The sequence below is a fragment of the Hippopotamus amphibius genome, chromosome 8 (genome assembly GCF_030028045.1).
Source record: "Hippopotamus amphibius kiboko isolate mHipAmp2 chromosome 8, mHipAmp2.hap2, whole genome shotgun sequence".
NCBI lineage: Eukaryota > Metazoa > Chordata > Mammalia > Artiodactyla > Hippopotamidae > Hippopotamus > Hippopotamus amphibius.
Genome location: NC_080193.1, coordinates 68,428,935 through 68,443,184, shown reverse-complemented (window position 1 = coordinate 68,443,184; position 14,250 = coordinate 68,428,935). Strand labels below are relative to the sequence as shown.

The 14,250-nt window shown below is 37.5% G+C and overlaps 1 protein-coding gene across 10 annotated transcripts in view; it reads left to right on the top strand.

The window, feature by feature from the left end:
* NEB (nebulin) overlaps positions 1-14,250 on the top strand; it is a 234,760-nt gene that overhangs the window by 97,995 nt on the left and 122,515 nt on the right. For all 10 annotated transcript variants that reach the window (XM_057744557.1, XM_057744559.1, XM_057744556.1 and 7 more), the window contains exons 68-76: positions 1,699-1,803; positions 3,035-3,142; positions 4,411-4,722; positions 4,850-5,056; positions 5,444-5,548; positions 6,552-6,659; positions 9,413-9,724; positions 9,920-10,123; positions 13,275-13,379. In XM_057744557.1, coding sequence (XP_057600540.1) covers positions 1,699-1,803; positions 3,035-3,142; positions 4,411-4,722; positions 4,850-5,056; positions 5,444-5,548; positions 6,552-6,659; positions 9,413-9,724; positions 9,920-10,123; positions 13,275-13,379 — 1,566 coding nt within the window. The remainder of the gene's footprint in view (positions 1-1,698; positions 1,804-3,034; positions 3,143-4,410; positions 4,723-4,849; positions 5,057-5,443; positions 5,549-6,551; positions 6,660-9,412; positions 9,725-9,919; positions 10,124-13,274; positions 13,380-14,250) is intronic.

The following is a 14,250-nucleotide window of genomic DNA, read 5'->3' as shown; positions in this document are numbered from 1 at the left end:
GGGACTTGTCAACATAAGGCACAAATTTCAGTGCCCCTTTTAAGATTTAGAATTTAAACTATTACAAACATACACATTTTTTAAATGTTAAATTAAGCCTTTCATTTTTTCGATGTTAAAGATTACCATTTTAGAATAATAATGCCAAGATAAGAATTGCACTGTCCAATAATATAATCAGTAGCCACATGTGATGACAAATCTAAATTAATTAAAATTAAATAATATTAATAATTCAGTTCTTCATTCACATTAGCTACATTTCAAGCAAGCCCCACGTGGCTAGGGGCTGTCATGTTGGATGACACAGAGCATTTCCATCATTGCATAGCTTTGTTGGATTGTGCCGGTCTTGAACAGAGGTCAAAAAATTACTGTTTTTGTAAATAAAATTGTATAGTAACACAGCCACAGCTGCTCATTTGCCTGTGGCCACTTTGGCACTGCAACAGCAGAGTTGCGTAGTTAATAACAGATTCTGTGGCCCACAAAGCCGAACTTTCTGGGCTCTTTATGTTTTTACTATCTGGCTCTTTATGTTTACTAACCCCTGGTCTAGAAGAAGACTCTAGAAGTTTTGTTTTTGTTTTCCAATCAAACCTGGCTAAAACAAAGAGAGAGTATTTTTCACCTATAAGATTTACAAAGATTAAAAAATTGTGTGATATACAGTATTGGAAAGGGAGTTAATGTAAACTTCTAATCAACAATTTTTGTTAGTATTTGTTAAAATTAAAACTTCAGTTGCCCAATACTCTTCAGAAATCCTCATACATGTTGAAAGATATACATACATACGTACACATGATAATATTTTTTTCAGGTTAGGGTCCCCAAAAAGTAGATGCTGAGATTGGAGAAGAGGGAATTTTTCAGGGATCAGTACCTGTGGGAGGGAGGCCTGGCAGGAGGGGTCCGACTGTGGTGCTGGTCCTACAAAGCCTAGGCCAATGCCGCAGAGGGCTCTTGAGTGTACATGGCCTGCCGGAAGTGCCTGCACTTTGTGTCCCCTCTCTGAGTAACTGGACGATCACCAGGGATGAGTGTGCTCTTGAGTGAGGCAGCAAAACCCTGAAGCAGGTGACAATTTGGAGGCTGTCTGCCAATAGGGGGACTTGGGACAACAAGTCCTTCCTTGAATGAGTGTCTGGGTGGTGCATCTCCAGGCCCACCACAAAGATCATGGCATCATTGCTTAGAGCAGAAAAAAATTGGAAACAAATTAAATGTCTATTGATAGAGAACTGGTTAAATCAATTGGGTTACACCTCTTCATGGAATACTCTGCAGCTCTTTAAAATGAATGAAGTAAATTATTTTAAGAGGGCTAAAAGATGTCTAACTTATAATATTAAGTAAAAAAGCAAGATGTAGAACATTATGTATTAACTTCATTTATATTTAAAAAGGACTATATGTGGACTTTAATATGCATAGAAAATTTTAGGATGGAGATGCTATATCCAGGCTATAAAATAGGAAGACAGGACATTTTACTTTCCAGCTTACATCCTCTCCACTGTCTTGTTTGAATGAGAACTTTTTTCCTTTAAATGTTTAAAAAATAAGGGCAAACTAATAGAAATAAACTATTGATATTTGTGCACAATAATATATATGTACTAAGTGACTTCAAAATTTTAAATACTAACTTCCACTGTTTTTTTCTTCTTCCTTCCTTCCTTCCCTTCTTTCCAGCACCTCTACAAACAAGCATGGGAGGCTGACAAAACCAAAGTCCACATCATGCCTGATATCCCCCAGATTATTCTGGCAAAGGCAAATGCAGTTAATATGAGTGATGTGAGTGTAATTCCTCTGGTTGTCCTCTTTCTTTCCTACCTATTCGAACCAGTAAAAACAAATTAATTAATGTCTCAATTTTGAGAATGAATGTTTTGAAAATAAGAGTGGGAATCCAAAAATGAGAATCTTGCTTTCTGTGAGGATGAGTCAAAAATTATCCACACTGGCTGTAGAATTTATAGGTTTTAATATAACCAGAGTGCAGATAATTTTGACTCACCCTTGTAGTCTTGTTTTGCTAGGAGTTGATGGGACTTGGGCCCAGCAGTTAGGAATTCGAAGGGCAGTTGGATTTTGTTCTAGGGGCAGGTACTTCTTATCAAACTCAGAGAATTAAAGAGAATGGCTTAGGGCCCAGGATAAGAGATAGAGTGAATCCCAAGACTTTCTTAGAGAGTTCCTCTAACCAAGCTTTTGAGTTGGTTCTAAAGAGGGAGTCTTGGGAAAAGTTAAATGGAAAGGGAAGAGTAACATTTTGCAAAATTTAGGTCAAGCCCCATAAGGAATATGCAACACTTACTGTTAGAAACTGCATAGGGGGCTTCCTAGGTGGCGCAGTGGTTAAGAATCCGCCTGCCAATGCAGAGGTCACAGGTTCGATCCCAGCTCCAGGAAGATCCCACATGCCGCAGAGCAACTAAGCCCATGTGCCAAAAAAAAAAAGAAAAAGAAAAAGAAACTGCATAGATGCTTTATTACACTTGCTTTCTCATCCTATCCAGTTGCTAGGAAACCCTCAAATCCTACCAGTTGTTTTTTTTTCTTTGTTTGAATTACCCAGGGATTTGGGATTGTTGACTTCTTTTTGAATTGTAGAATCCACACAGTTTTATACATGAAAGTGTCAGTTGCAAAACAGTGAAGTCTTTTGATGTAAGAACATGGCTGTTTTGTATTATTCTCTTGACACTTACATGACAAAATACATCAATAAGAATCCACTGGGCTTTCACATTTTTAAAAAGCATATTTGCAACCTAATAGAGACCAGTACCTTTTCCTTTTTCTGGTGGTTTCTCGAAGATGTTTTAATTTGTAATAGATTTTGTTTTCAAACACAGTTATGTTAACTTAGAGAACCTTCAGCCCTTGAACCACCAATGAAAGATTCTGCCGAAAGATTTAAAAAAAAAAGAAAAAAAAGGTGCTGCAGTGCCAGTTTACTCTTTTAAAATAAAACGGAGTGTCCTGTTTAGAAGAAAACTATTTCCTTTGCTTCTCTTTCCAGAAACTCTACAAACTTTCTTTGGAAGAGTCTAAAAAGAAAGGCTATGATCTTAGATCTGATGCCATTCCTATCAAAGCTGCCAAGGCCTCAAGAGATATTGCAAGTGATGTAAGTCTGAAGGAAAGCAGTCATCTGACTGCAGGTTTCTAATCTACCAAAATAATAAGGGCTGAGTTCTAGAAACATTGAGTGAATAAAATATGAGACATCTTGCCTCTTACCTCTTAAGCTCTGTGTTCCTAACAGGATGTCTTGGGAAGGGGTGTGCTAGGGGTGCTGATCTTCTGTGCTCATGATAACTGATTGTTAAATAACCAGGAACTTTGCAAACCAGTTGTTAAACTATTGGTAGCTTGATATCAGTCTTAATGGGAGTATTCACACCACAGAAACTGACAAACACTACAAATTAGGGCTTTTTCCCCCCAGAGAGCCGGTATGCCAACATACATACCATTGCCATAACACATCATCGACATGAGACTCATTTCTTTCGTTTGGTGGCTTCCACAAGAAATCCACTCACAGGGGACATTTAATGATTTGCGGGTAATGGGAGGAGCACATTCAGAGCACTGTTTCCTTAGCCACCCCGCAGGGATACTTTCTCTTTCCTCTTCCATCTCTGCTCTTCGTTTTTTGTACCTGCTCTTCCTATCCCATTCCTACATTGTCCTGAGAATTCCGAATTCTTCTCCCTCTATGGTGCTGAGTGATTTTGCTCTCCCAGCTCCTGACTTGCACACCCGAACCCACAAGACATAGACAGAATAAGAAGCTTTCCATGCATCAGGGTCTCCCCACTATAGAGAGAAATTGGTGATAAATAGTAAAATTTCTTCCTATTATACTAGTACAGAGAGTCTTAAAAGGAAAAGAGCTCCACAAATACAAAGCTGCCCTAAACTGATACTGTGTATCTCATAAGTGAGCCTATTCTCATCAGTGAAAGACTGGCTAGATGATTTCTCAGGGCAGTATTAAACCTCTTAGAACATTCTGCTTTTCCCCCTCTCATTTGCTGAACTCTTATTACCTACTAAATGTCTTGTGAACTCTAACAGCAGTGTGTGATGAAAATCCGGGTCGTGTATCATCACAAGATCCATGTTCTAATCCTTAGCAACCTTAGCAAGTCACTCACCCCTCTGGCCTCAGCTTGCACATCTCTAAAATGAGGGCAGTAATAAAAACTTTGCTGTCAACCTCACAAGGTATAGTTGTGATTATCAAGTTACACAAATAAAAGTGAAAAAAGTGTTTTGTGAACTGTAGAATTCTATAAGAGTATCCCTTTTTATGAAATATATATTGACACTAGAATGATTTCTGATCAAGGGAATTGCTCTGAATAAATATTCAAATTTTCTTCACAGTATAAATACAAACACAGTTATGAAAAGGAGAGGGGGAAAATGGTTGGTTTCCGCAGTCTTGAAGATGATCCCAAATTAGTCCATTCCATGCAAGTGGCTAAGATGCAATCTGATCGGGAGTACAAGAAAAACTATGAGAAGACCAAGACCAACTACCACACCCCTGCCGACATGCTCAGTGTCACGGCCGCCAAGGATGCCCAAGCCAACGTCACCAACACCAACTACAAGCACCTGATTCACAACTACATCCTCCTTCCAGATGCCATGAACATCCAGCTGTCCAAGAATATGAATCACATACAGAGTGATGTAAGGCTCTCTTCTTTCTGGGTAATGGTTGCATTGCTAGCATGAGAAGGGAGGTTACAGGCTCCTGTGCCACACTTTTGTGTCTAAATTGATAAGGTAAAGTAGAATGTGCTTTTTCCCTTTATAGAATGAATATAAGCAGGACTACAATGAGTGGTACAAAGGGCTTGGCTGGAGTCCAGCTGGTTCCCTAGAAGTGGAGAAGGCCAAGAAAGCAACTGAATACGCCAGTGATCAGAATTATCGCCAGCACCCTAGCAACTTCCAGTTTACGAAGCTGAACGACTCCATGGACATGGTTCTTGCTAAGCAGAATGCGCACACCATGAACAAGGTAGACAGAACAGCTGTCATTCCCTACAGCTTCCAGCCAGGCAGGGCCAGCAGCCTCTGGTTCTTGTTCGGGAAATTTGATTTGGGCCCACCACTTCTACGCAGTGGCAAACAGTACCAGAGCACTCCCCCGTACCATTTTCTTCTGCTCCCTACCTCTTATTTTTATTTCCCTTGCCCTTCTAATAGAGTTAGAAATTATTTGTTCTTTTAAATTGTTTTTTAAAGTCCGAGTTTATTTTTGATGCATTTTCTGAGTTATATACTACTTTAGTTACTAAATTAATTTAATCTAACTCAAATTGAGTGCTTTCAAATATTCTGGTTTTTTTTATTTGTCCTAAAAAGTTATTCAAATTTTAATTTTATTTTTTTTTTACCTTTCTAGTACTTATACACCGTTGATTGGAACAAAGATAAAACCAAGATTCATGTGATGCCAGATACACCAGATATTTTACAAGCCAAGCAAAATCAAACAATGTTCAGTCAGGTAAAACTATGTACAAATTTGGCTTGAAACTAATTACATGTCTTAAATGATGTTATGGTATATTATTGATGTAAATGCTGAAGCAATGGAAATGAGTGACTCAAACCGGTTAGCATAGGGATGTTGCAATTTACGGTGGTTAAAAGCAAGCACTTTGGCTGTGATTATACATTCCATGGAGGTAGGCGCTGTGCCTGTTTTGTTTATCTCAGTACTCATTGTGCTTGGCACAGTGTAGAAAATCAATAAATAGGTGTTGAAACTAAAAATTGCACCAAACAGACCTGGTATAAGCTTTGGCTTTGCCATTTATGAGTTGTGCAGTATTGGGCCTAAACCTTAGTTTCCTCATCCCTAAAACAGGGACCATAAAAGTGCCTATGACATTGAATTTCTGTGAGGACCAAATGAGAAATTCCACATAAGGCTCTCGTCACAGTGCCTGGCACATAGTAAGCACTAGATGACCTTCAGCTCTTCTTATTACTATCCAGTTTTAACATACATACATCCATTCAATGAATTTGATTAAAAAAGATTAACTTATTTATTGCACTTTACAAAAGGCATTTCATTATCTATTACTTTCATCATTTAGATAAGCAAAATTTTGTTACCTGACCCTTTTTTTTAATCAATTACTTTAACATCTGTATTCAAAATAGTGAGCCTAGACTGTACTTAACTGCATAGGGAATCTACCTAGTATATCTGCTATGACCATATTGTGTCTGAACAGAAAAGGCCATACTCAACTACACTACCAAGGAGGGTGTGGTGGGGAGTGAGTCTGAGAGTCAAAAAAAAAAAAAAATTGAAGCCAGTCACATGATATTAAGTCACTGTTCTATTAAACAGCTTGTTTTGTTTTTATCCATATCTTTAGAGCTAAGATAGATGATGTTAGAATCTGATGTCTACTCTTTAGGTAAACTTTTGTTTAATAATCTGTTGGGGTTTTAATATACACTGAATAATGCTAAATAATTTCTTTAATTTTCAGAAATTTTATAAACTAGGATGGGAAGAAGCTTTGAAGAAAGGCTATGATCTCCCAGTTGATGCAATTTCTGTACAATCAGCCAAAGCTTCAAGCGACATTGCTAGTGATGTAAGTATTGTTTGACTTCTATAAGGATATACTGTTACCTGAAGCTGGCACCTTAACGCTGGTAGTGATTTTCACAGATAGGCCTTACCTTTCAAAATGTAATGCCAACCCCTTCATCTTCTCCAACCCTCTTCACTTACTCCAAATTCACTCTTCTTTCTCACTGAATATCATAAAAGGGGCTTCCTGAATAGGGACCAAGCCAGAGGACCTACAAGATGCATTACACTAAGACATGATGTTTCTAGACATTACAAAAGAACCAGAGATTTCTGTTTTCCCCTGGTTGCCTGCAAATAATTTTCCTGTCTTCTATTTGTCTATTTTAGACAAATTTAAAGTGCCAGATAATAAATAACCTCAGCAACCTGGTGTTAATAGATTTTTCTTTGCACATATTTATAAAGCCCATCCTTCCATTTACATAATTATAAAAAATTGGCTCAGGGTATAGAAAATACAGGAAGTGGCAGGAATTTAGGTTTAAGATCCAGAGGACTTAACTTTCCCCTGGATATCTGGTCAGAAGTTCATAAAACAAGGATATTCCCTCTCCAAGACAACTTTTTTTTTTTTTTTTGGCCACGTACAGGTTATAAGATCTTAGTTCCTCAACCAGGGATTGAACCTGGGCCACAGCAGTGACAGTGCTGAGTTCTAACCACTGGACAGCCAGGGAACTCCCAAAGCAACTTCTATTTATGATTGGAAAGGGTAGTAAATTTGGTGAATAAACTGGATATAGTTCCTATTGATCAATTAAATTTTTATTAATGTTCAATGTAGATATTCTGCAAACACTAAAACATATGATTTTTTAAACCCCAAAATTAAGCACCAAAAATTCAGAGAACTTTGGTCATAGAGAATAAATTACCAGAATTTCATAGGGAAGCACAATCTCTTAATCAAAATCTTTAAAACAAAGCAAAACAAGGATTTGGTTTGGAGAGAAAGCATGTCTAAAGACAGAATCTGACAATAAATTCGAAGAATATAAGGGAAGTTTCTGTCTGATTCAGTTAATCTGTGGCACTCCAGAAGTGTTGAGAAATTAATTAGGTGATGTGTCATTACCCACTTTCCAGCTTGCAGGTCAATACTTCATTAAAATGAATCGATGTAGTGATGAACCTAAAGCCATAGTGATGCTTGAATGGTCCCCAGAAAGCAAACTCATGTTCATTTAATGTTAGTTCTCCCCATGAGCTGAAGATAGTTTAGGAAATGAAGAAATTGCATCAATACTTTCCTAATAACACGACATTTGATAGTACCTAATTTCTTTCCATGTGAATCTGTTAGGACCTTTTGAAATCTTACCCTAAAATTAAGTTACCTATAAATGAATTTCCCACAACTGTAGAGATTGTATCTCCTCTCAGTCTCAGATAATTCTTGTATCTATACAGCCTAAAGAGATTAGAGCTATTTTTTATGAGTACTGAATTTAATAAGTGAGAATCATAGAATTTAGAGTTAGAAGATAAAAGTTATTTAATCTAATCTCCCACTCAACATCCTACCTTCTCTCCATTCCAACAGGTCTGTGGATACTTACAAATGTAAGAATTGTTGTGTCCTCAGGTCAGGTTGTTTTCTTCCTGGATCATCTCTAATTGATGTTCTCTCTTTCCTTATTTCGAACTTAAACGTGTTCCTGATCAGCCCTAGGTCTGTGTTCTAGAATACCACAAAGTAGAGTATTTCCTTTCTCACCCGATATCCCTTCAGACATTTCAAGTTTCTTATTTATTCTCCTTTGGTTTTAGCTTTATAAAGTCCTTCAATCTTCTGATCGTGGCACTTGTGATTTATTCTGTTTTTTCAAAACCCCTCTCAAAATAGAGTGGCTCAAAACTCCGTGTTGTTTTCCTATTTCAGGTCAGGCTGAGCAAATGAGAGCTTCTGATTTGCCTTTATCTGTACCCCTACAGAATCTCTTACAAAAACCTACTTTTTTAAAAGCAACTCTGTCAGATTTCCCACAATGAGCTTGTGGTCCACTTAAACTGCTAAGTGTTTATAATAGACATAACCACAAAGCTGGGTGTCAAGAGAGAGTAGAACTTGCTTCTGTGAAGTGTAATGTGTGTTCAGCATCTGGCATCAAGTAAATGCTATTATTTCCATCATTATCACTGTTATTGTCATCCAACAATAATGCTGTTTTTCCCAATTGAATCTAAATACTGGATTTCACTATTACTTTCTTATATTTATGTAGTTCATTTTGACCTGTCTTGGCAATGTATTGATATCTTGTGCAATTTTGTTTCTAATGTAACATATTTAGCTGTTTTCATGTACATGAAGATACGGATCCTGAACAAGTTTATGTGACATAATTATATGGCAAACCTGCTTAATAAATTAATCTACACTATTAGGCCTATTCATCAAGTCTTGAATCATCCCAAATTTTTTTTGCCATTCAGCCATACTTTTCCATCCTTCCCATAAAGGTATCACAAGAGCTTTATCAAATTCTACCCTAAAGTCAGCATACACAATGTCTAGCACATCCCAGCATATAGTTCTCCCTCTAGTTGAATGTAATTTCTCATCATAACCTGTCCCTGATACTCAGCTGCGTTATGTTTCTTTAGAAGCCTCCACTTGTTTTCACCTTTCTTAATAAGCTAAATGAAATTCTTATTTCCATTTTGGAAAACAAGCACGCAAACAAAGCAAACTGAGTTTAACTTTCCCTGTGTTTATGTTAATAAGAAAACTGTTTCCTCTGATTTCAGTTTAAATATAAACAAGGCTACCGCAAGCAAATAGGCCACCATATTGGATTCCGGAGTCTGCAAGATGATCCAAAGCTTGTATTGTCTATGAATGTAGCCAAAATGCAGAGTGAAAGAGAGTACAAGAAGGACTTTGAGAAGTGGAAAACCAAGTTTAGCAGCCCAGTGGACATGTTGGGAGTGGTGTTGGCCAAAAAATGTCAGGCCTTGGTCAGTGACGTGGACTACAAGAACTACCTGCATGGGTGGACATGTCTGCCTGACCAGAATGATGTTATTCAAGCTAAAAAGGCTTATGAACTACAGAGTGAGGTCAGTTTCTATTAAATCTCATAGTTTATATAGTACTTCATATCTTATGTGAGTAGCCATTTAGTCGTAGGCAGAAACTAGACAGATAAATTACTATTGAATATCTAAAATACATCTGTTTGTAATGCATAGAATCGTTTGAGTCGGGGTCTAGATGAGGATGGAATTTTGATGGCTTGCTTTATATTTTCACAGAATTTGTATAAGTCTGACCTTGAGTGGCTGAGAGGCATAGGATGGAGTCCCCTGGGTTCTCTGGAGGCAGAAAAGAACAAACGGGCTTCAGAAATCATCAGTGAGAAGAAATATCGCCAGCCTCCAGATAGGTACAAGTTCACCAGCATTCCTGATGCCATGGACATAGTTCTGGCAAAGACAAATGCCAAAAATAGGAGTGATGTGAGTAACTCTTCGGAAATAAATAAATTATAGTGCCTGATACCCAGTAGGTGCTCAATAGTATTTGCTTAATGAATTAGTAGAACAGCACAGCATCGCATCACACAGCATCATGTTTTTTTATTTGGTTACTTCATCCGAATTATCAATTACCCTATACTGGATCATGAAAAAGGGTAAGTATCAGTTTTTGTCACCCAAAGCTTGCTTGCTTATTTACCCAAAGTGTAACAAGAAAACTATTGAACATATATTTTCTTTGAAACTTGAGTGCATTAAAGTCCAGATTTTGTTCAGATACAGTGTATGAGAGAGAGAGATATTCTGACACAGGCACATTGGAAATGTCATAAAGAGTATATTTTCTTCCAAGTGATTATAATGCATTTCACTTAGCTGAATCGATATATAGATATAGATGTATAGATAGATTTATGTCTATCTATCTACATATTTTTCCACCTCCAACTAATTTCCTTCTCCAGCACTGACACCAGTTTCTGGCATGTAATAGATGCTCAGTAAATACTTCTTAAATAAAATAAATGAATGATAGATGTGTAGAATAACTCTGTACAGAGAAGGGAAAGTTTACTCAACATTGCTCAGTTAGAAGCATAACCCTGAAAATTCAGCTCTCAACAGAGAGCTGAATTATCTGCACTGAGATTCTGGAGCTGATAAGAACATTTAAATAGATGTATAATAATAACTCTTTGGGTCTTAGAAGGATATAAATATATATAATATGCTATATATTTTACATATATATTTTTATATAATGTGTATAAGCCCATAATCAGCATGTAGTAAACATTTGATAAACTGTAGCTCCTCTCTGCCCAATCAGCCCCTCATAGACTTCTTGCAATTTTGATATCCAAAATTTATAGTAAATGCTGACCTGTTGGCTTTTTTAGGAATGTTCATGTTCCCGTTTTTTCTTTTTTTTCTTTCTTTTTGTTTTTATCATGGCAGTTTGAATCCAACAGGCTAATAAAGCAACAAACATTTGCAAAATATATCTCCCTTTGGAATCAAAGTTTCTGGCCTCTCCACGAAGCAGGGCTGTTTACAAAGCTCTGATCTAATGTGGGGGCCAAGAGAAAAACCCTGGATCGTGCTGCTTATCAGCATCGATGTCCTGAGACCTCCCCAACAGTGTGCCCTCGTTACAGGATGCTGAGCTCCTCAGGCTTCATCAGAGGGCCACGGGGGGCCTGGAGCCTGCTGCCTCTCCTTTCAAATAGACCAATACATCTATCTCACTATAAACCAATATTCGCACTTTCTGTTTTCCATGGGGTGAAAGTGACACAGGCCATTGAAGAAACGGTCCAACTGAGTAGTTCTCAACCAGCGACAGTTTTGTCCCACAGGGGACATTTGGCAACACTCAAAGACCTTGTCATAACTTGAGGGTGGCATGCTTCTGGCATCTAGTGGATAGAAGTCAGGGATGCTGCTAAACATCCCAGAATGTCCAGGACAGCTTCCCCACAACACAGAGTCATCCAGTGCACAACACCAGTAGTGCTGAGGTTGAGAAGCGCTGATCTTTCTTAATCGGAAAGGTTAGTGCAAGTCCAGGATAAAGGCATGTGGAACTCACAAGCCTTGCTTTGCTGTGGTCCTGAAGGTCTTACTCAGCTCCTCTAGCTTACACGGACCATGGTAAGCATGTTCAAGAAGGAGAAAAGTGCCAACCCTCACACCCCACACTGCAAGCCTCCAGGGGAAATGGACAAGTCCAAGGAACCAGTGAGACTGAACATTTTTAATATGGAAATAATTTCAGGCATAGAGAAAAGTTGAAAATAGTACAAATAATTTATTTGTGTGTATATATATATATCTTCACCCAGATTCCCCAGTTGTTAGCATTTTGTCACATTTACTGTTTCTCTCTCTCTGCCCCTCCCCCTTCTCTTCTTCCTTCCCATGTGAGTGTGTGTTGGTAAGTTGCTTCCTGGTGCCACTCTATCCCTAAATACTAAACAAGAACATTCTCTTACATAACCACAGTGCCATGATCAAAATCAGGAAAGCAATGTTGAAATAACATTAGTTGACGGAATTTACTCAATTTTACCACAGGTGTTCTTTATAGAAAGTAAAAAATATTTTCTGATCCAAGACCTAATCAAGACCACATATTGCATTTACTTGTCATGTCTTCAGTCTCCTTTAATCTGAACTGGGTCCTCACTTTTCTGTCTTCTGAGTCCTTGACTTTTGTGAAGAGCACAGGCCAGTTGTTTTGTACAGCCTCTGTAAATTTGGGTTTATCTAGTGTTTCCTTGTGATTAGATTCAGGTTTTGTATTTTTGGCAGGATAGCACATGTTGCATCCTCCTCCATACATCATAGCATGATATCAGTCTGTCCCATTACTGATCATCTTAACTTTGCTCACTTGGGTGAAATGGTGTTGCCAGGTCTCTCCACTGTCTAGCTACTACTATTTTGTCTTCTACGATTGAAAAGTTTCTTGTCGGGAGATTCTCTGACAATGTAAACACACTGTTTTTCATCAAACTTTCACCCCCTAGTTCTAATAAATCAATGAGTTTTTTTTTTTTGAGGTGGGGAGGGTCCCTTTGTCTTCTGTTGAAGAAGGGCAGAGGATGGCCCTGGGACATACAAGAGACTTTGATAAATCTCATACAAAAAATCCTTTGGGGGAAACCTTATCCCCCAAATGAGGTATAACTATATAATAAACCAGATAGGAAATGAGGACTTCCTAATATTTGGACATATCCTCAATATGTCGTATATATGAATAAGTCAGTATATCTTTTCAGAAGATAAGGGCTGTCTCCCAATTAAACACTGAGGGAGACTTTTACAATCCAACAGGTAGAGAACGGCTGCTGCATTTGATGATGTTGGCAAAGGCTTTAAATACTTGGGTTGATTTCTTACAGGCAGGGTTACTTGTAACTTTACAAAGATAGTCCATAATCTACATTTCTAAAGGCAGTTATGTCTCAGATGAGTCGAAAATGCTATATCTATTTCCTGCTTATGTTATCTGCTTATGCTATTATAATGCTTAATTTAGATGAATCAGTAATACTGTTTGAAGCCAACTGTGTCGCTCATTAATCTTACAGCACCACTGAAAACCTGTTATTTCTCATTTTAGAGACTTTATAGAGAAGCTTGGGACAAGGACAAGACTCAAATCCACATCATGCCTGATACACCTGATATTATTCTGGCTAAAGCAAACTTAATCAATACAAGTGATGTAAGTTTCCAAATTCAGCATGTGTTTTCAGAAAACTCATTTTAATTGCTTCTAAGGCAGTGAATTTATTTGGAAGTTATTTTGAGTACTTGAATCATTTTAAGTAACAAACTACATGTGACTTAGAGTCCTCATTTAGTGGCTTTTAGCCTGAACATCCAAATAATTGGCACTCCTCATGTCAGATAGAGCTGGGGGATGTGCTTCCTGTTCCTTACAGTCTATTATTACACAGGGCGTCACAATGTAATGGTTTGTGTAGCTCTTCCCTGTGTGTATAGGAACTCCTTGGCAGCAGAAACAATTCATATTGGAACTGCAGTCCTTAGCTAGTATAGTGCCTGACATACATGACATTCAAGAAAATTTAAATAAGTGAATGTAAAAAACTCATGCAGAAAAAAAAAACTCATGTAGAATAATTTCATTTTTTTTATTGTCATCATAGCATAATCTGAAATTTATGGATATAAAAATTAATATTTTAAAGACAAGTTCTAAATTCTAATACAAACACTTTAGCTTAAATAATGTAGTGGAGTAATGCCACAGAGAACTAAAATATGAAACAAGTCCAAAATCAGTGGGTACTTTAAACAAGCTGATTTCTGAACAAAGTGCATTACATTATATTCTCAATTATTTAATTATGTAATAAATCCAAAGAAACACATTATTTTACTCAAGCTTTTTTAATTCAATGCTAAACTTCCCTCAAAAAATCTTACATTTTAAAAATTGTGAAGGACTTTGTTTCTTACCTAAAAACGCGTATCATACTTTGGACGGCCCTATATTGTGAAAGTCTCTATTTCACGATGCCTTAGCTATGTGGAAGAGACAGTTCCTTAGCTGTGATTCCCCCCACCCC